The following is a 23779-nucleotide window of genomic DNA, read 5'->3' as shown; positions in this document are numbered from 1 at the left end:
TAAACATTTACAGAGCGAGCTGTGCGGCGGTCCTCTTACGAATCATCAGACACCTGGTAACCAGAGTAGTATTATTGTAATACTAGACTAGACAATGTTTGGATACAGTGTCCCTACTCCCTATAATACACACCGATACAGGTAATATTATTTATTTTAGAGCTACTCTATATATTTATTTTTGTGGAGATGATATTTTTGCATATTTCGTGGATCACATTTATGCGGTGGAGTATGTATTATTTTGCTACTGCAGAAATATACTAATTCATCTGCTACTCTTTTTAATTCACCATTCGCCGGCGGTGTAGCGTCATTAAACATAAACAACCCTGAAAAAGATCGGGTTTGTGTTAGTCGCCCGACCATGTGGGATTTGATCTGTTATTTCCTCCATTTTCTACAATATATTTCTCGCTTCCAGTCGTATCACTCAGCTAGATTTATCTTATTATGTGTTGAATAAGCGGATGTGTGCACGTGAGACGATGAAATAATCTATTTATTCATTCAGACACAGATTTTTATATTTAAAATTTGATGAAGGTGAAGAACTTTGTGAAAGGGGAAGCATTTTTTATATTTATCAAACGAATGAAAAAATACATGAAACTACTTACAGATTTTTGGTACATTTTTTTACTGTATTCCAAATAACCGTCAAGCTGTTTACGACAGTCTCATAGTTTTGTATTATACCTCCATAACATAAAATATTGCTAGGTCAATCTTTCTAAATCAGTCAAATTCATTGCATTTACAAAGTATCGTTAAGCAAACCGTTCTATCATGATAAGAATATCAGAGGCGATACGCCAATTAGTGACGTCATGTTTCACTATGAAATTCTGAAGCAAAGGCGTCATATATACCATCAGATAGGATTATTCGAAAATACTGATCACCTAAAATAACAACATTCCAACGTCAGAAACTACGAAAAATACAATGATGATAGTTATATTTGGGAGGAGTTGTTCATCCGGTATGCGTTCTAAGATCAAATTCAAGTCGCGTCAAGATATCAAATGATTTATGATAACGAGACAACAAAAATAAGCACTAATGTTTGAGTTTACAAAAATAATAAACATTTATTATACTTTATGTATAACTCATATACGTTTCTATACATCATTCATTTACATGTATAACAAATATATTTGTTACAGTATTGGGACCCAGTTTCACGAATATCCCTGAACTTTAAGCAATTCCTAAAACCTCAACATAAAAATATTGCAAAAGTTAAGGAAAACCTCTTAACGTAAGCAACTTTCCTTACCTTCTGTAATGGTCGTCTATGGACCATTTTATATTAAGTTTGCATAGTTTGTATATGCCGTAATTTTCATATTCATGAATTAAGAAAAGTTTTTTTTAAATATTTATTAAATATCAAAAATTGCCAACCTTTTGAGAATTCAAATTATGTACAGCCAGAGTTTATTTTTAGAGTCAGAATGTTAACGTAACTAGTATAAAGGACACATTATGCCTATGTCGGGCCACTTAAGAGTCAACACTCTTTGAAAGACTTGTGTAACCAACAGTATATATATATATGTATAGTAACATAAATGAACTGTCTTTATTATTGTATGAGATATTTGTATCAATTAACGAGAACGTTTAAAGTGAATAGTCGACCAAAAGAAGGCTAAAGTCGGTGTTAATATCCAGTACAATTGTATAATATCTTATGAAATAAAAAAAATAAAATTTCCTGTCAAAATCGCTCTGCATGCGAAGAGGCTACTTCATATTATAGAAATCCTAACATGTACTCCCGGCTGGCTATGTATGTGTTGACACTTTCACGTAGCCGCCTCGGTTTCAAAGAGCTAGTTTTAAAAATGTGCTTTTCCATAATTTCAATTGTCAAAACTGGACAACGTAAGCAGAGCTGGACTTTTGGAAGACCAATGAATGCATTTAGACTGGTTTTCTTTGCCCGACTATTCATTTTAAACACAATGGCGCCATCATGTCTCATCGACGCGATTTTAACGCCTTCCACATCAGAGTTTTCTCCCTTTGTGCCCTCTCTAGTACTGATCGGTTCTCCATGGCCCTCCGGGACAGGTAAGCCAGAGTATCCTCTACCGATCCGTAAGGTATGGACTTGTAGACCGGCATCTTCAACTCACCTGTGTAATTTTAAACGACGGTTAACTAGTTGTATATATGATAGTAATAATTGTGTGATGATTATAATGATGCTGATGACGACGATGAAAATGAGTGAGAAGGGTCATATACACAAAGAAGGCTAGCCTATACGTATATTCTACGAAACAATATCAAAAGAATTTCACTCATACAATTATGTCAACAACGACGAAGATGAGTATGATGATGGGATGATTATTACAATAGCAGTGATGATGATGATGACGACGATGGTGATGATGTTGTTGTTGTTGTTGATGATGATGGTGATGATGATAATGATGATGATGATGATGATGATGATGATGATGATGATGATGATGATGATGATGACGACGACGATGGTGATGTTGTTGATGTTGTTGTTGATGATGATGATGATGATGACGACGATGGTGATGATGATGATGATGATGTTGTTGTTGATGATGATGATGTTGTTGTTGGTGATGATGATGATGATGATGATGATGATGATGATGATGATGCTGATGCTGCTGCTGCTGCTGCTGATGATGATGATGATGATGGTGGGGGTGATGATGATGTTGATAACAATCACCACAACAATAACGACGACGATGGTGATGATGACGACGACCACAACGAAGATAGATATTCAGACAACAATGATGAGGAAGAAGATGATAATATACGTCATGATGATGATGATGACTCACTTAGAGTATTAGTCACGTGATCACTCATCCCATATGATTGTCCAAAGAACAAAGATCCACATCTTGGGTTTATCTTCAATTCCACAATTCTGTAATGTAAACAATAGGCGCTCTTTTACTTGAATTGTTTTTTTATCATTACATATAAAATGTATTAATGATAAAATTGTCCTTAAAATTCATCCTCGGATTTACTGTTATCTGAATTCTGAAATATTTTTACCTAACATCATACAAATTAAAAATTAAGATTACCTTTTGACTGCTTTAGCTACAGTTTCTTCATTATGACTTGCAATGATCGCAGAACATTTCCCAGGGTTCTTAGAGATACCTTCCAGCATAGTATTCATAGAGTTATGGTACGTGTCCGATGTGTCCCGATACGTCGCATTTGTGGGATCCGGATACCCTTGGGTTTGTGCCAGCCGTCTCTCTTTATCTATGTAGGCCCCTCTGACCAGTTTGGTCCCAAAACCAACGCCGTAGCTATGGATAAAGTCCATGTCTTTCTTCAGATATTCAGTCATACCCTGGTAAGAATAGATCATGCACAAATGTTTAGCGTAAAAAATGGCCTAAAATTAGAGCAAAAGCAATCTTGAACTACATGTATTTCAGTGACACCAGTGTGATATACAAATTTCCAATATCAACTTACTGTTTTATTCCCTGTGTCTATGCTTTAACAGTACATCGAAAGTTTATAAGAATAATAATGTATGAGATATTTTTAATTTCTAATAAAGATATTTAATCTATAAATTACATACATGTGTATACATATATTTGTCACAAGAATAGTACTACAGTGTTAATGTTGAATTTTGTTCTGATATGCGACGTAAAATAAAATTTCTTTAATCTTGTAAGCGCACTAATGGATTCGGGTTATCACCATAATGGTTACATCAATGATGCATGCATGCGAAATTCATTAATATTTTCGCGTAGATATTCTAGCAACAATAACAGAACATTTTATTTTTTTTTTAAAGTTTTCATCAATAAAAATTATGTTTTATATACTGTATATATTACTTGATAAGATAAAATGTAACAGTCGATTAATCCGTGTATAAAATGAAATATTCTTGTTTGTTTTTGTGAATTGAAGTTTGGTTAACCATATTTCATTGGTAAATATATTCATGTTAAGCCTATGTGATGACCTTTCCAACAATGTATGAGACCATTGTTGTTTTTCATATTTATGAAAATAATGAAGGTTTCTACATAAGAACAATATCAATTATACAATAAGTTCACATTGATACGTACCTTGAGGTAGTTTTGATAGGTATAAAACACCAGTGTCTTTTGTTGGTTACAGACTAACATCATGGCCAGTGTCAGCAGGTTGAGAGCAGGATTGAGGTAGGTGTATTCCGCGTCCACCATTACGATAACTCCATTGGCCACGGCAGCCTGAGTTAACATACACGGTAACAATAGTAATGGATGGTTGGTTCGTTGATATGACTTTACGTCTTAAAAACAACCTCCCCAGGGATTGAATGGGCGCATATATGCGTCCGGCAAATGATTCTCATCTTTAGGGGTCAGAGGATAAAGTTATAAAACCATGAATCAATGATGCATATATTTATTACAAAACAGTAGTTTCTTATGCGAATTACTGAATTATTACTTTATGGACTACTGAATAAAGAGGCATAAACAGTGCCTGTGTTCAGAATAAATTAACTTAAAGTTGAGGCAAACTAAATAGAATATTACTATATATCTTCAACAAAGTGTGGGTTATAACGCATAACAAATGTTAAAAGCAATTAAATTCTGATGTCGAAAGAATGTATTTTTATCTGTTAAGAAAAACGTGACTAAATTTATATTAACATTTTAGATAACTGTTTATTATCTGCTAACCTCACAAAGATTTCTTATCCTCAACAAACCCTTGTTCAGTTCCTCTGTTTCATCTTCTGACAAGAAGTCAAATTTGACCTGGAAATGATTGAATCAAAAGTATTTCAAACAGCGTATGGCATATAGTTCATATGTGTTTCACACAAGTTTTCTTCTCAATACTAAAAGGCTTACAGATTCCATTCCAGTTGTATATACGAGCAAAATCATTTTGACTTGGTGTTGCTGTTGCAACTAAATTGGGGATCTCTATAGAGTAGACAACGTGAAATTGTCACTAGTCCATTGGTCATTTTGGCGTATTATATGCAGGCATTTTCACGGAATAGAATATGTACTTTTGAATTGATTCATAAATGAACGAGAGTTCCATGATTGAACAATTTCCGGATATATATTGTCATTTCATCTACGATATCGATACAATAACAATGATGTGCCTACATGTGCAATATTATGCAGCACATTTATTGGTATCAGGAAGTTAATATGGCGGACGTTGTTTTATTCTATGTCGTCTGATTATATATATACATACGTCATAATCGCGTCATAGTACAGCGAACATACCTGATCTCCCGTCTGGATTGCGTTGGCTATTAGTGTCACCACGTGACCAGTTTTAGAGGGAAATGGCACGTGCTGTGAAAGGGTCTCCTTTAGGTGAGATAACATGATATAAAGAAATGTAAATTTAACAATACTTTATTAATTGTTCGACAAAAAATCTCAATACATATATAAATGTAAGCGATCTAAAAACATGTTTAGACCTTATATCAATTTGGGATTTTTCGTTACAATGCTAGAGGTGAAATATGATCTGAGGTACAAGTAATGTTTCAAATAATTTATAGAACATATATTGCCAAAATACAATACAAACCCCATATCAACAGAAATAAAATTCTATCCATATTTTCACAGAATTGTCAAGTAATCTTTATATTACAATTATTGAGTCTTAAAGTTTCGCATTTTCACAGCCACATACATTTTTAACACTTACACAAAGTTTTGCAGGAAACATTGCCGTCAGTTTTGTTTGCATCATGGGGTGCGGATCCTTAAGACCGGAAACAACTTCCAGACATTGTAACGTGGTAGACAGGTTCCGGTCATACTTCAGATCTGCTTCTCTTATAATATGAAAATGAAATCATGATTAACACATAATGCAATAAAAAAAGTCTGTGAGAAGCTTATTTAAAAACTTATTTAACAATTGTGCTCAATAAGCATTCCCTTTTTACACATTTGAACAATTGCACTTGTACAGCTTTCAGATTTGACCTAATTATAATGCTTTGTTTTCTTGTATATGAATGTACAGATTAATTTGTTCTCACTTGTTATCATCAGTCGTATCCTCCTCCATGGCGACGGCTACAAGGGGTCCTACCCCCATCTCTCTCATCTTGACCACTGTCCGGAGTAGAGATTCGGGACTGTCTCCTCCGACAAACTGACCGTAAACGGTTGGCTTTGCCAAGCGGTCAAACAGTCTGTTACCAAGAACCTTTCGGCCAGTATTCATAAGCTGCAATAGAAACATTTGCATCGATCTGATAGTTCGAAATAATGTTTACATTTCCTTTGTCTTGATTTTCAGCTCTGTATTAATGATCAAATGTTATGGTTTTCTTCGGAAGATCGGCTTTAGTTAAAGAAGAAACTTGTAAAGAGCATATCAACAATTATCCCCGATATTCCAGGGGTTGTTATCATTGCCGTGACATCCACTCCTGGACTAGGCCATAACAAAACTAAGGTTATGTGTGTGACACCTAATGAACAGGTACATCAAAAGAGTAACAGTACACTGCCGTTGATGATGTTGCTTTGAAGTTAGGCATCGTTCTCCCTTTCAAAGGAAATAGGAAATCTCAGCTTGTGATGAGTCAGTTTTTTCTCCTGAACTGCCTTCAGTTTTACTAATACGAGATAGTTCAAAGGTGGATATAACGACAGTGAAAGTAACCCCTAGAGTATCGAGAATGATCAGCAATATGGAATTACAAGAGTTCATTGAGAGATCAGGACCATTCTTGTTGTAAATTTTGTTACACAACACTAAAGTGAAAGTACCTGAATGTTGCACACATGATATCTTCAATGAAAGTTATGCAGGGTTTGTAATATAATGTCAAAAGCTTTCAGAGTTTCCCTATGCGATCCCTTTTTGTTCTATAATTTGTATCTCATAGGCAATCGATAGTATGATGATAGGGTGGTATATGGTTTTATTTGTTATTACGATGTGAATATTTGAAGTATATTTTTATATATTGCGTTCCTGCATATCACAACTGCATCTCACGCGAAGATATGTTGATGTACAGTACAAATCGGTTCTGCTTCATAAGTACATCATGTTAGATTGGGATTATTTCACTGAGTATCCTTTCATAAAACCCCATTCTATAAGAAAAAAAAAATATTAATATATGCAAATTTCGGAAATGAAACGGAACAAATTTAACACCTTTACATATGTGGTTTTGATAACTTACCATTAGACTATTATCTACGAGACGGTTATTGGTGCACATCTTTATAATGGCGATAGAGCGAGCCAATTCCCATCGTGACTTTGACTGGAAAGCTTTCTGGTAATCATCGAAATGAAGATCTTCAGGCAAACTACCCACAAAGTCGGTCCTATCCTGTGTACCGTCTCTGGTTGTTGTCAAATCAGCAGTACAATGAGGAGTTGTATGTAAAGGCGAAACTGTTCCGATATTTCCTGGAAAGTTCACGTAAACCGAAATTATTCTTGAGCAACGGGCATTTAAAGCGTACGCCATATTGACAGCGGCCTTCGTGAAGACTGCTCTGGATTTGTTATTGTTTATTGAAATGAATACATCAGATTTAGGTCCCTGTCTGTCAGCCTGGTCGGGTGTACGGTTGGCATACAGACGTGGTTTCCACTTACAGTGTAAACACCCAAGGTAAGCATCCTATCTAGATTCGGGTGTTGTTATATATATATATAGCGAAACTGACACGGTTGTAACTCGGTCTGTTTTTTACGGCGAATAAAGAGTTTTAAAATATCACAAAATAAAGTGTATACATAACTGGAAAAACTGTGTGCTTTAAATATAGATTTGAATTTAATTAAAATAGTTAAAAAGATAAAATCTAGTTAAAGGGAAGTATCATTGTACTTCATGTAGCTCAACGTTGTAGGAAATCTGCAATTCGTGTAGTTCAACGTTTAAAGAAATCTTAGAGTTATCAGGTGGTACAGTAGTTCAGCCGCTCCCCTTTCACCTAGCCGTCCGGGGTTCGATCCCGGCACGGACGTGAAAATGTTATGGGTCACCTGGCTTTCTTCGCGCACTCCGGTTGCCACCAACACTATGACCCATCGTATCCAAGCCATAGAAAGTGATTTGCATAAGTTGTAAAGTTTGCTTCGCAATCGATGTAAAATAAATAAGTTTTTTTTATAAAAGAAATCTGGTTTTTTGTGTAGTTCAACGTTAAAGGAAATCTGTAATTCGTGTAGTTCAACGTTTAAAGAAACCTGTAACTCGTGTATTTCAACGTTTAAAGAAACCTGTTATTCATGTAGTTCAACATTTAAAGAAACCTGTAATTCGAGTAGTTTAACGTTTAAAGAAACCTATAATTCTTGTAATTCAATGTTTAAAAAAACTGTAGTTCATGGAGTTCAACGTTTAAGGAAACATGTAATTCGCTTAATTCAACATTTAAAGAAATCTGTAATTTTGTTGTTCAACGTTTAAAGAAATATGTAATTCGTGTAGTTCAACGTTTAAAGAAATATGTAATTCGTGTATTTCAACGTTTAAAGAAATATGTAATTCGTGTAGTTCAACGTTTAAAGAAATATGTAATTCGTGTAGTTCAACGTTTAAAGAAATATGTAATTCGTGTAGTTCAACGTTTAAAGAAATCTGTAATTCGTGTAGTTCAACGTTTAAAGAAATATGTAATTCGTGTAGTTCAACGTTTAAAGAAATATGTAATTCGTGTAGTTCAACGTTTATGTAGTTCAACGTTTAAAGAAATATGTAATTCGTGTAGTTCAACGTTTAAAGAAATCTGTATCGAAATGTCTTTTTCACTAATAAAATAAACATTAAATTGTGTGATACTACGATGTTAGTATTAAGCTGTATCGCTCAAATGTAGAACCTTGTTAACTCAATCGAAGTCTTTTTCCGAGTATTCGAGTTAGCAGGAGAATAAAGTGGGTTTTTTTTTATTCCGGATCAAAAAATAAAATAGTTCTAATTAAACTGGATCTTCGAGTTAAACTGATTCGCTGTAGTTGACAATGTATTAATTTCTCTCAGCATTGGCGTATTAGATAAGTTGTAATGAACTTTATACAATGTACAGCCGTGACAGTAATCCCAGCGTCTAAACAATGACATAGATGCACAGAAATCTGTTGTACATATGGAACATGAGAAGTCACGGGTAAGATACGGTAACTCGAGACAAATAAAAGGATCCTTTCTCACGACAGAATAAACCTTAACGTTGAGAGGTATGTATATATAGTATGGAGACAGTATAGCTAGAATACGAAACTGCGTTTACAGAAAAAGGGTTTATATGTATAAAATGACAAGTGACGTAAATTGGTTCAGTTTTTCTTGCGAGTTGAATACAGTCGTGTTTTTTAATCTTTAGTAATAATGTTTAGAGTGTAGAGATAATTATTCACGCGCGAGAACAAAGATAAGTCATATCTGGGTGAAAATTTGGACACATTTATCTAGTTACATTTATCTACTGAAGTTTGATACATTAATGAAGCTGTGAAAATAATTCAAATGGACGGACAGACATGTACATATAACACAGAATTTATGCACTGTAAAAGTATGTCTTATGAATGTTAAGATGGAAAGATACCTGCAAAAATAATTTTAAATTAAATCAAAAATGTTAAATGTAGTTGTAGACAATAGCCTAGCTTCAAGGCCTGACTTTATGTACTATTTTGATAGTCCTTGGGTGTGCTTGTACATTAAAAACCTATTTTTTGTAAGTAATGTCATTCTCAAAATATTGGTAACATTTGGTTAGGAATAGCATATTGAAAGCCCTTCTTGATTTGTGAGTATGACACATACATTTGTATAACAGGAAGACATTTAATTTCGCGAATTTCGTTATATGATTATGACAGTACATACATGTATGTTCAGACAATTTCTTATATTTTTTTAGTATTAAATTATTGCTACACCATTCATTAATGTTACACAAAAGTTATAGGCTATATAGTATTCCGATGAATTATCTTTCAAAAAAAAATGGAAATCGATTGTCAAACAAATGTAAATTGATGTTGCATAATAACATTTTGTGTGAAACATGAAAATGATACAAAAATCGCAAAACCTGTAAATAACAACAAAACAACCACTGATAAATAACTGAAGAATTCGGGTGTCCTAGAGAAAACCTTTCGTCACCTTAAAATAATAGAAAAGACACCTTTAAAATGTTTTAAGGAAAATAGATGGATTTTTTTAATAAGGAAATGATCCAACTGGTTTCGCGTTACAAAAATGTCGTCTGAATCGAAACAACGAATCGAGGAGTGCTTACAAAATGATTCATTTATCATTAAGATGTTACCTTATCGACACATGACTGCCGTATGCAGACACTACTAATATTGACTGATAATGAAGAATGTAGAAAGTTATTTTAAACAGAAAAATAAGTTCATTATATTGTAAATACATCTGTATCAAATTAAATATTGATACAGTATTTCTCAAAATCAAAATGTCGTGAATACCTTTGATTACTAGTACTTTGTGCTTTCATAGATCAATTTGCGTATTCGAGACAATTGCTATATCAACTAAATAAAAGAGTGCAAATGAATTATATACAACGTAGCATCTACAAACTACAGTGGCTTCTTGATTACTTCATTGGTATTTATTGTTCATGTGTCGACCTCGTCATAGTTTGTCATTCATCTGTACAGAAATCATAATCGCCATTTACATTTTGTTATCTACCACAATTAGGGACAAGTTTTCAAACTGATACAAATATGTCAAACATACACGAAGTTATCAAGAATATTGTATAACAATCCGAATGGAAGAAGGGATGTAACGCCAATTTTAAACTGAGATAGTATTGAATTCATGAGGTACAATGTACCATTAATATCACACAGGTGCGTTTTATTTCGCTGACGACTTATAATCCCCAGACGTGCAAGACAAATAAACCTTTTTAGCACCTAAAAAGAAAATAGATCCAGCTTTCAGTTATGGTCTAAATGCGACATGAACCAGTTTTGTTTTATTTTAACACATCTAGTTGTCAAAAATATTGTGAGGTAATGAGATATGTGATATGGTTTCCATCGTATTGTACTCAATTCCCGCTGTCCGTCAACATATTATATTTTCATTGTTTTTTATATTAAAAGCTATTTGTTTTTATCAAGTTTTGTAACACAACTTTTAGTATAAGTAATTAATTACATGGTATAAAACAACAATTTATATTTTGCAATAGGATAAAAATAGTTCTGAAAAGAGATATTTTTTACTAATAGTAACTTGATTTGATTAATATGATTTACCTGTTAAAAGTCTTAAACTCATACAACACAGGAAAACTATATAAGAATGAAAAAAAAGAAGGAAGGATTAATTCAGCGCAAAAACATGGAAACCCATCTTAATTGTTAAAGTTCTATACATCCGGTTAAGGTATGTTTTTAGCATATAATTTGTACAAAGTAACTAATTTTAAGTCGTATAAAAAAGAATATGATGTAAGTTTTGTAAATACACATATCTTGAATATTCATCAAACGTGTTTGTTATAACATGAGGTGTATTTTAGTTATACTTACAAAAACAAAGAAAAAACATTCAGACATATTTTTATTAGATTTTATTAAAACTAAAAAATAACGCCAATATAAACATTTATGTGAGGGCATTTTGCGTTTAAGTTACATGTATTTAATTTATCTTTGTAAGTATAGGTATTATGTTTGAAAAAACTTCATGCCAAATATTTGCAAATTATGCTTATATACATATGACATCTGTGTGGCATGCATATGTCTTGGAGAAAATAAATTCCATCTGCTGATTATTTTAACTGATTTGTGTCATTGAGAACGTAAAATGGCACAAATCAGGCATACCATAGCAGATAATACTATTAAAATGCTATTGTCATTTATCATAATGTTCAACATTGTAATTGCATTAACAGATTCATATTGCATCATCTCTTCTCCAGCTTTATATGCATTCCGTTTGAAGAGCGCAAGACGAGATCGAGCTCTACTTCCGGTTCTTGTTCCGTGTCAGGCAAAACTTTATATCTGTAATATATGAAAAGATTTTTGATATTTGAGAAAATTCAATGGTTTAGATTGTTTTTCAATTCATATTAAAGTTTTTTTTGTTTCACGTTACGTCCATTTGATAATAATATTTTATTTGACCACGCGCTTTGTAGCCACGCCTCGTGCTCGCAAGCACACGCGTACCTATCCAATGTCGTTGGAATTGACGCAGCATATACAATGCAAAATGCAAACTACGTCCGGTACCCTTTCGGCTTTATTTGACAGCTGGCATACCTTCAATAACGACTCAAGTTGTAAGTTGACGGATGGTTATTACTAAAGTATCTAACAATACCATGGTATCAAACTTTTGAACTAACATCCCAAACATGGAGGGCTAGTCATACCTGCCCTCATGTTAGGCAAACTTTAAAAAGACCTACTATAATAGAGAGGTTTAACGGAAATGGTTAGTGACAGGACTACTTGTCCACTGAAGGATAAATGTCACTGGAACAAAGGGTTATAACTTTACCAGAAAAATTTATTGTTTAACAATTAATTACCTTTGAACTAATTTAGCTAAAGCAACCTTCTGTTCATCAAGAGCAAAGTGTTGTCCAATGCAATTCCTGTAAATTCAGAAATCATAATTAAGTTAGAATAAAGTATTTTAGTAAAGTACAAATAAAAACCTTGATACATTGGCTTATTAGCGATTTTTAACCAACGACGTTCTGTCCATCTTAAAGTGAACAGTTGGGCAAGGATGGCTTAAGTCGGTAAAAATGGTGTGAATATATCCAGTATAATTTCTTATGAAATAGAAAAATAAAATCTTTCGTCAAAATCTATCTGCGTACGAAGAAATTAATTTAAAGTATAGGAATCCTAAAACGTCCTCCCGACTGACTATGGCCGTGGTTACATTTCCACGCAGCCTCGCTTTCAATGCTTTCAACTTTTCTTTATTTCAATGGTCAGAACTTGGAAACGTATGTAAGCAGAACTTGACCGTCGTTTTAACATGCGAGAACTTTTGGAATGCCAATGAACGCATTTAGACTTGTTTTCCTTTTCCCGACTATTCACTTTAATGCAGATACTATAAAACTGTACATTTATATTGTATTGTGAATAGAGATATTCCGTGTTTGCATATTACAGAGTTATCTGCCCTTGCGGGTAGGTATTGATTGTGACGTCATGTGATTGCTTGCGTAATGTCATACGTTTAGGGGATAAAGACGCGAACTGCGCTCCCTAAAATAATGACGTAGCAATCGATACCTGCCCGAAGGGGAGATAACTCTGTAATAAGCGAAAACGGAATATGCTTAGAATAGGGTTTTTATTGAAATAAGCAAGTTGTTTGTACTATCAAGAATATTTTGAATCATGTCACGATAATTTCGGTTATTATATTAAAAGTGGAAATTTAATGTTAATTTATAGAGTTACAATATTATGCCTTTCTTCATCAAGGAGTTGCCTCCCCTTATCTTCATAAACCTCACCATGTATGTACCACCAATATCAGGAGAAGACTAAGATAGGCTATGCCTGATGTCTAATCCAATTGACACTTAACATCTTTTTGCCAATAAAATATTTGGAAATTGAAATCTAGTTACAGAATTATATATTTGATCATATAAAATAATGTATGTTTGTAGACATATTATATATTTGATCATGTAAGCCAATACATTTTTGGGTGCGATTTAATTTCGCGGGTGATACGACTATACGACTTTACCTCGGACCCGCGGAGAATGGTACATAACTGTACGGATCTTTTTCAGGATCGTTGACAAATCGGTCTGGCCGGAAATTCTGAGTAAAAACACAGAATGATGGTTAAAATACAGACACCTCATATTTTGTCTACCTTGATATTACAAATCAAGAAAGGTTCGACGTTACAAGGTTAATTTTCTCATTGTAGTTCATTTTGCAAGTCGCTTTGAAAAAAACCTTAATTCATTTACTTAGAAGTTGGTACATTCGTTAGGTCCATTAGACTTTAATAAATTTGTCTTCCATATGATTTGTCTGCTTTTCAAATTTATCCTTATAATTCAATTTACAAAAGATATTATCTTTAGAATTCGAAATTAATTTTGGATTTTTTTTTCTTAGAAATCATTACGCCGTTGTTACAGTCAATCTGAAGCGACGTTACAAATGGTGGTGCCATTTTTTTCTAAATGTTTAGGCCAATGAAAATGTTCGTTACAAGCAAAATTGAATTATAGCATTAAAATGTACCTCAGGATCGCCCCAGATGTCCTCTCGTTTGTTTAGGGCATGTATTAAGACATATATCTCCATATTCGCGGGAACTTTGAGGCCATCCAAGTCTATTTCTTTTGTTGTTATTCTCCCGACTGAAGGAACTGGAGAGAACATCCGCATGGACTCTTTTAGGAATAAGGTAAGGCGAGAAAACTCCTTTATGTCACTCCTACATAAAAACAAAGACATTGATATGTCTTCCACGAATCCTATTATGTATGTCATTTCAACGTTAACAGTAGACATTTTAAATCAATTTGTCATATGCATTCTGTTATCATTGTATAGGTTTATTTACTTATTTGTTGTCAGTGTCCGCGCATTTATTTACATCTTTCTGTGAAGAATAAGAAAAGGATAACATTGTGTCAATCAGTGATTCGGTGAGTTATGGCATTCATCTACTCGAGTCATGGACTCATGATTTTCTTGTTTGTGAGCCCACTATATCTCTTCGCAATGGAAATCATCAAAATTTGAAAATTATTGTTTTTAACTTGCCCTAAAAATGCTACGTAAATTGTTATAGCTGCCTGACTGAATTCACTCTATTTCTCCTTCAGAACTTGTATTCATCAAGAAACGAGGAACATCCTCTGTATATTCCTTTTTGTTAACATGGACGCTCTTTTACTTGTGTGAGATACACGTATATTGGATCTGAAACCGGAGAATTTTAAGATATGGATCAAAATGTTGTGGACATTAGACCGTGGTGTAGTGACATTATGCCAGAGAGAGGGTAACGAATCTGAATGGTTTCAAAGACCACCACTATAAATGTAAATTTATAGGACTGGGATTTACCATTCAACTTCTGTTTTGTCACCCAGAACTTTTCTGACTTCTTCGTAGACCTTTTGCTGCTCTTCCTGATTCTTTGATAATGAGTAAATGGCCCAACTCAGGGAGGAGGCAGTTGTGTCGTGACCTAAACACAAACACGTTTTATCTGGACATGGAGGTAGATTTAAAGTTAGAAATCCTATTCATGTTCGAAAAGTATTACTTTTTTGTAGATGATTTCATATTGTGTCAGTTTTATGAATGAATTACATCAAAATTATCAACTCACAATAATAAATATCTATATATTTTATCAAAAACTACCAATATACAGCAGACGACATTCAATCTCTGTTGTCAAAATGAATCCACAGATAATTGGACGCTTAAAATAACTCTCTTTTACCTTCGAAAAGAAAAGTGTCAACTTCGTCCCTGACTTCGCGGTCGGTCAGTCCTTGACCGTTCTCATCTCGGGCGGTCAGTAGGATGTCCAGGAAGTCTCTACGACGCTTCGTCAACACTGTAGTGTCAGCGGCCTGAACACACCAACTTGTATTGTTTAATATATAACTCTATAACCAGTTACATGTATTTCTGCAGGGTTTTATTCCACGAAAAAGAAGTAATTGGAAGATAATATGTACTTTTATCGCTAGACCTCGAAATATGAATTCGTGAATTTTGATTTTCTCGAATTATCTCAAAATCGCGACATTTTACACGCAAAAAGAAACAGATACATGCATGTCGTGTTGTATTTTGTCGTACCAAGCTATCACAATATACAGACAAAATGATTCACATTAGTCTATTCTTTATAAAAACCAAACGTATATTAGTACTGTAATCGCACGTGTACTTATGTCGGCGCAATCCAATATTTACTAAAACTGAAAATGCGATTCCCACAATCTCATTTTTGCGCATTTTTAAGCGTGAAAAGCGTAAGAACAAGATTACCACTGAAATATGCACATGCACAGTATTCATATGTTCATAGATAATATATAAATAATAAATAGGAATGTTTGGCTTTTGAAGATTTCAACATTTAATTATAAAAGTAAAAACAAAACATACCAATGACAGCTTCCTTTCCTTAATTACCCGCTCGTCAAACTCATGGACGTACTTTGCACATTTATAATATTCTCGTCCCCATGACGACATTTTGAATATGATATCTGGATGTAACCATGGTTCCCTATAACGAGATTTATATTCGATAGTACAATAGACAATAGAAGGTAAAAAGAATTGTATATACAATTGTTTCATTTGTACTAAGGAAATATTTAATCATCGACGACGCCAGGTATCGGGGGATACATAGGAAATGTTTACTCAAGGCAGAAATACCCTATGAATTTACTACCTGACAGTCAAAAATACTAATTAAACATTTTGATGGCGAGAATAAAACCTACTGTTATTTTTCCTATGTTTCATATATTTTTTAATTTATGTTTTTTTGGCTGATTTCATCAAAATCACGTGTAAATGCTGCTAATCCTTGACTTATTGCCAGGTACGTACATGTAACAGCAGCCTTGTTGTATAGAAAATTTGGCAGCTATCTCTCCTTTGCAGCCACGGCCTTCTCCAGCGTATCGACAAAGATATCTTTGTTTTTTGTCTGTTCTCCGAAATAGCATATTTCTTAATATGATTTTAATATCATTATTTATACCGATATTATTTAGAGCCATGTAATAAAAATAATTTTTTTTTTTTTTTTGGTACTACATAAACAGCTAAATCATTACCCTTCGTTCATCCCTGCTACTTCACATCAAAGAGATGCCTGTTTCCTTAGTACCAACGGAAGAATTCTATGCTTACACTTAACTCTTGCAACTGATACGCGAAACAAATTATATCTACGAAATTTCGATACTCGATCGTAATGTTAATCTACGTAGTCTAATGCTTTTCCTGTGCAAACCAAAGTTGCATCTTCTGTATTCCTTCTTTGCTTATTACAGAGTTACCTCCCTTGCGGGGAGGTATCCCATTGTGACATCATTTTCTCACATAGTTAGCCATGTAAGATAGAGTTGTCCCATGAAAGACAGCTATGTAAGATAAATGTATCTTACATAGCTGTGACGTCACAATTGCCGAACAATCAGATGACGTCATATCAGCCAAAGTTGACGTCATGTTTCTTCTATTTCGATTGATTTGCCGGATTTATTTACCATTTCATTTGTTTAATTTGCATTTCAAACCGTTTTACCTAAGATTTCTTGTTTATATTTAATAATATAAACCAAACTTTGATGAGCTCTTTCGAATGGTGTTCTTATTTTTAAAATCGATCAATTATTTAAGAAGTTAAGATTTTGTCACAAAATGGCTGATTCAACTTTCGTGCAAGTAACTCGACAAGCAATGTGAGAAAATAACTCTTTCATATGTAAATTATGTAGGATAGAACTATTCCACCCTCGGGTACAGAATTTTGGGTCAGAAACCTCGGCAAGCCTCGGTTCTGACCCAAAATTCTGTACCCTCGGGTGGAATAGTTCTATCCTACATATGTACATATGAAAGAGTCATATAATCTTCTGAGTGAAACTCACGTCGTTTTCTCTGAATGACGTCAAGCTCGCAAACAGATGACGTCACAATCAATACCTGACTTTAAGGGAAGATAACTCTATTATGTTATTACGGAATAGAAACTATTGCGAATGCTCATCATTCGGAAAACCATTTAAAATCTAATTCTGGAATTATATTTGATTGTGCTAACACGAGTAAGTTTACAGTATTCGACTACACTAACAGTCAGATATATCGGCTTCTTTCTTTAATGTTGACAAATATGAAGAACTTACATGATTCTTTTGAGTGATATGTTGGTAAGAATCCGGACTGCATTCACGTAGGGATGTTTGGTTCTGAAGAAGAAGAGTTTAGTCAACATTATTTCCCCTTTTAATCATTATCATTAATTTCATATATGTTTGACCATATAAGCGCTCTGAAAAATTGAGGATCGCTAAATGGGACCAAATATTTAAAGATGCTCCACCGCCGACAGAGCATAAATGATACTTATCATTTGAACAGTAATTGGTGTTAAATCATGTATATATATGTCTAATTAACACAAAAAATAATATGAAATAATTTATTTTACCTTTGATGCATGCGCAATCTGTGCTTCATTCCATATAGGATATAGTGCCACAGAATTTTTTCGGGATGCAATTAATTATTTTTCATATTTTTAACTTAAAGTAAAATTAGAAGCTTAAACTTTTCAATGGTGGTAATGGTGTAAAGTAAGTAACTTTTGTAACTGATGAAAAATACAAAATCGTCTGCTCCCGTTTTTGATAGTGAAAAATTACCATTTGTCAGCGGTGGAGCATCTTTAACAAAACAATTGCAAAAAATAAGTCACATATTTTCTCCTCTACTCCCCAACCCCCCCTCTTCTAAAATATTCACCCGAGTAAGTACTGTATTAAATGGGATGAACATTTTATATGACACCGGTATGGCAGATTAAGATAAGATATAACCAACATTGTATCTCATAACCTTGCACCTGCATATCATTCATGTAAAAGAGTGTACAATAAAACTCATCCTTGCTTCTGTAAATTTCCCATGTATAACATGATAAAGTCTAACTCATCCTTGCTTCTGTCCTTTGCTGTATATAACATGAAAAAGCCTAACTCACCATTGCTTCTGTACTTTGTCGAACTATAACATGACAAAGCATAACTTACCCTTGCCCCTGAACATTGTCCTCGTATGACAGGGCACAACGTAGGAGAGTATCCAGTGTAGCAAGGCCTACTCTATGGTAAATCTCTATACTCTTCCCATTGCTGGACGCTTCATCCAACTTGTCCTGAATAGAAAAAAAGTGTTCTTTCTTCACCACATTGTTGGTAATTAAAGTAAGGCTTATAAAAAGATATCTTATAAGCAAGATACAATACTAAAATTATCAGACGGAAATTTGAGTTCGCTTTACATTTTTACAATTTTTGAATGAGATTTAAACAGATAAGGAAGAAATATTTAAGCATGAAATTGCTGTCTTGGGGGATTTATGGTCCTTTTACTCTCCCAGGATTGCAGATAAAATGATCTTTTTTAATTTTGATATTTTTAACTTTGAATTCTTGTATGAAATACATATATTGCAAAAAAAAATCCTCCGTAAATGTGCAGTGTAACATGGAACCATCATTTTTGGTAGTGTATAATGTACATTGTTTTGGAAAGCGTGGAAAGGTTTCTTACCAAGAATATATTGAAGACCTCGTTGTAAATGGGTACATAAGGTTTGAGAACATCGAAGTGGAAGGCGGGCGTCAACAGTCGTCTGTTCCTCTCCCACTTCTTACCATCACTGATCAGTAACCCGTCACCTTATAAGGTAATATTTAGTTTACAAGTTTATAAATGAATGATGATACAATAAAAATGATGATGTAGACACAATTTACCAAAGGTCAGGGTAACCATCGTTTGTTATTACTCCGTAACATACCAATTATTTTCACATATTAGCTTTTTAAGATTTTTTTTTCAATAAAATTCTCACGCCATTGTTTCAGTCAATCAAAAACGACGTTACAACGACGAATTCATTGTTTTGAAATGACAACCAATGAAAATCCTCGTTATATAGATGATTAAATAAAATTATTACATGGTTTAAATGAATATTAATTTTTGACGGAATGGTGATTCTGTCACGGCGCTTACCTAGCCACGGCAGTAGGGTAAAGTAGCCACCACCCTTCTGTTTATTCTTTGGTTCGCTAGACTTGAGGAGGATCTTGACAGTGTCTGGATGGCAGACCCCCAATACCGGGTAGAGGAAAGATAGCCAGTAACAAGTTATCTTCCTCCCTGTCTCACGCATTCCTTTGACGGCGTAATATTGGAATTTGATGAGAGGAACAAACTGCAACAATTGATGTGATTTCTTATTATTTTTCTATCACTTGTATCTCTGTGTATCGTAACTTAGGTGGGAATACCTTATAAATTGCATTGTGAATATAAACAATGAATAAATCGATTTTATGGATTGAGAATTCGTGCAAATATCAAAATTACATTATTATTAAAATCATTCATGTTCAGTTTTCATTTAAGAACGATCTCTGCTGTATGCAGCATGTTTGAGTGTTTTCGTGTCCGTTTGTTTTTTCCATGTGTCTCTTTGACATAGTGGGACACTTGTTGTTTTATAGTGATTTCACACTGAAGCATGCCGCCAAAGACACCGAACAATACACTTCACCAGCTATACTCATTTTATGACTGGGCGCGAAGCATAAAAAGTAACTACCATTTTTATAGACTTTGGTGTGTTTCGAACAGGGGACATATCCCAGAGCCTTCCTCACCAGCAGGGGCGAGCGCTCAAATAAAGGGGAAAATGTGAGGCGGTGTCAAGGGAGACGTTATGACGTTTGGGAGAAGAGAAAAGAGAAGATTCCAAATGTTGCCTTTAAGGTCCCTAGCGCCCTATCTACAAGGCCATTATTTTAAGGAAAAGTCTGTTCTAATGCTTATAAGATTACTGTATAAGTGCTAATATTCGTAGTGGTTTTAATTTCGCTAAATTCGTGGATCCACACAAATTAATACCTCGCGAAGTTTATCAAAATAATGGTTTTATGTATTATAGCCTGTCGTCTAAATAACGCTTTTAAAGGCTACTAAGATAACTTGCGAAAATAAAACCTCGCAAATAATGCCAAAACAGTAAATCGCGAAATTTTACATCCGCGAAATTTAACAACTGTACAGTATGATAATAGTAATTGGTAAACCATAAATTTTGTATTACAAAATAACGAAAAGTGACAATGTTAAGTACAACAACTGGAATTTGAATAAAAATGCCACCAAACTTCTGTGTATGTTTGGTTTTTTTTCAAGATATTAAGATAAAAATCTACCGTTCATCTAAATAGCAATTTCATCTCTGAAAAAAATACAAATATATCCTTACACATTTCATAAATTGGTTCCGTCATGAGAATATATTTTTTTTCCTAAAAGAGTAATCCCCCCTCATTGATTTACTAACCAAATGTAAATGGCCCCATACTGGATGAAACTTCCCGAATCTGATGACTTTGTCAGATGTGTATAGGGCGATGTAGGCTTTATATCTGTGGACTAAAGCACTCAACTTCCATATTAGTAATCCAAGCAGAATAGTAATTATTGCCAACATAGATATCTCCATGCTTGAATGATCTGAAAAATAAGATATAGTTTTTTCGTATTCAAAACATGGAAATAAGTGTTAGGATATACTTCTACTCGTCAACTATTCCAATACTCAAACGTCGTACTTAACCTGGTAGTAAATCAGGGCTCGGGTGTTCAAAAGATGATTAACTATGCTAGTCACATTTTAACGACGATTTTCAAATTGAAAAAAAATAATGCCTTCACAAACAAATTAAACAGAATTTCGCTAAAGTCTGAAGTATTTCATTCTTTAACTACTTGCCCATTGTTCATGAGATAATCACCTTATGAACAACCTGGCCCTGAGCATTATGTAGCTGAGGCAGTTGCTTGGAACACGTCTTATCTCGTTGCCTCTGCCTAGGTTCACGAGCTTTTCTTTATTATCAAAATTTCGAAGTCCTCAACTACTTTTTTAGGGTCTTATGAAATACAGATGAATGTATGCAAATTGTTTCAAATCTTTATCTTTTGATAAATTGGTGAGCTCAAATGAAATGTATGTCTACATGCGTCTAAAATCTAAGACAATTATAAAACTAATTTGCAACTATATGGACATGCATGCATTAATTAAAGGAAAAATATCATAATGTATAAAATATATTATAGAAGTTTCACGATAAACATTGTTTGTGAATGAATTTGATATGTCTGAAAACTTCTATAGATGGGTTTTATGTGACACCAATGACCTGATATAACTTATGTATTAGATCGTTCTTGATATTCCAGGGGTTTCTATCACTTTATTACATCCATATCCATTCCTGGACTATGTCATAAGCAAATCTGAAGGTTATGTGTGGGCCATTATATTAGATGAGCTAGGTAGTTTGTTACTTTGATATACATGCAAAAATCGAATAACGGTACACTATTTGGCTTTGATGTTGGGCATCGCTCACTGTTAGTCGTCACAGGCAGCCTCTGGACGCCTGCGATTGGTCTTTTTAACCCCCCCCCCCCCCCTCTTCAGTTTTATTATGTCATATTCCAGGGATGGATATAACGACAGTGATAGTAACCCCTGAAGTTTATTGACAATGGTGTTAGATAGTTCATGTATCGTATTTGTTGACCACATAACAACGTTCCAATTTAACACACTACAGTATATATGATACATAATCAACTGCAGTTGTGCTGTGACCCACATGTATACACTATACATGTACCTCATTACCTAAGGAGCATTGCTATGTATAACTAATAATGCCGCAAAACATTAAAATAAACCATAAACAGGACTATAACACAGAGGTTTTAGCTCACAAATTAATAATTGTATAGATTTACCTGTGTTATCTGGTTCCCCTGCCTGTGTCAACGAGGTCGTCAGGTCATGTTTTATCAGGGGCCAACGGTTGACGCTTAACATATAAATGCTAGTATTTGAACTTTACCCAGCCATAAAAAGATTTCATTTCCGGATTTGATGAAATATTACAAAACACCGGTATCAGCTTCAAGATTTAAAATTATATGCAGCCCATTGACCGGTCGAGATGTAGGTTCGGGGTTGGGGTGGCGGTGGGGATGAGAGTCTAGTGAGGTTGGGTTGCAACACGTAATAAGAATTTCGCTCAATATTTGAATTGAAGTAATGTATTCATAACACTTAGATCATATGAAGTATCATCATCGAGATAAACAACTAGTTAACATCACCATCTGTGACAAGTTGTCATTTACTCAATTAAAGTATGTAAGATAGCTGACACCTTTTATGATCATCTTCTATTCTTTATAAATATTTTATATTAAGAGGAGATATATTGTATACTATGAGATATCGTTATATAGTATTTATGTTGTTCATAATAGACGAATAAAAGAAAACATGTTGATTAAAAACAACTGTATTGTGATTTTTTTTATCTAATGACATTGTTACATAAACAGTGAATATCTATGTGTGACAATGTACACACTAGTGCAATGTGTGCACTGTCACCATCATACAAATGACCAGGCAGCATAGATTATATGACTCTTTCATATGTACATATGTAGGATAGAACTATTCCACCCGAGGGTACAGAATTTTGGGTCAGAACCGAGGCTTGCCGAGGTTTCTGACCCAAAATTCTGTACCCGAGGGTGGAATAGTTCTATCCTACATAATTTACATATGAAAGAGTTATTTTCTCACATTGCTTGTCGAGTTACTTGCACGAAAGGTGAGGCAGCCATTTTGTAACAAAATCTTAACTTCTTAAATAATTGATCGATTTTGAAAATAAGAACGCCATTCGAAAGAGCTCATCAAAGTTTGGTTTATATTAATAGATATAAACAAGAAATCTTAGGTAAAACGGTTTGAAATGCAAATTAAACAAATGAAATGGTAAATAAATCCGGCAAATCA

At 34.0% G+C, this 23779-nt stretch overlaps 2 protein-coding genes across 2 annotated transcripts; both read right to left on the bottom strand.

Moving 5' to 3' along the window:
• Nucleotides 1-1074: 1074 nt before the first annotated feature.
• LOC138331668 (hydroxyproline dehydrogenase-like) lies at nucleotides 1075-7710 on the bottom strand. The gene is made up of 9 exons (XM_069279396.1): nucleotides 7256-7710; nucleotides 6092-6282; nucleotides 5752-5881; nucleotides 5313-5399; nucleotides 4743-4820; nucleotides 4134-4280; nucleotides 3108-3385; nucleotides 2853-2941; nucleotides 1075-2150 (listed from the first exon to the last, which is right to left on the bottom strand). The coding sequence occupies exons 1-9, from the start codon at nucleotides 7547-7549 to the stop codon at nucleotides 1993-1995; spliced, it is 1452 nt and encodes a 483-aa protein (XP_069135497.1). The 5' UTR covers nucleotides 7550-7710; the 3' UTR covers nucleotides 1075-1992.
• Nucleotides 7711-11646: 3936 nt separating this feature from the next.
• LOC138331665 (cytochrome P450 4A25-like) lies at nucleotides 11647-22825 on the bottom strand. The gene is made up of 13 exons (XM_069279393.1): nucleotides 22708-22825; nucleotides 21239-21411; nucleotides 19900-20101; nucleotides 19432-19559; nucleotides 18909-19033; nucleotides 18003-18065; nucleotides 16240-16363; nucleotides 15563-15695; nucleotides 15178-15301; nucleotides 14344-14539; nucleotides 13832-13908; nucleotides 12639-12704; nucleotides 11647-12105 (listed from the first exon to the last, which is right to left on the bottom strand). The coding sequence occupies exons 1-13, from the start codon at nucleotides 22787-22789 to the stop codon at nucleotides 12006-12008; spliced, it is 1593 nt and encodes a 530-aa protein (XP_069135494.1). The 5' UTR covers nucleotides 22790-22825; the 3' UTR covers nucleotides 11647-12005.
• Nucleotides 22826-23779: the final 954 nt, after the last annotated feature.

Source organism: Argopecten irradians, chromosome 9, assembly GCF_041381155.1.
Source record: "Argopecten irradians isolate NY chromosome 9, Ai_NY, whole genome shotgun sequence".
NCBI lineage: Eukaryota > Metazoa > Mollusca > Bivalvia > Pectinida > Pectinidae > Argopecten > Argopecten irradians.
Note: the sequence above shows the minus strand (reverse complement) of the source record. Positions and strands in the feature narration are given on the sequence as shown.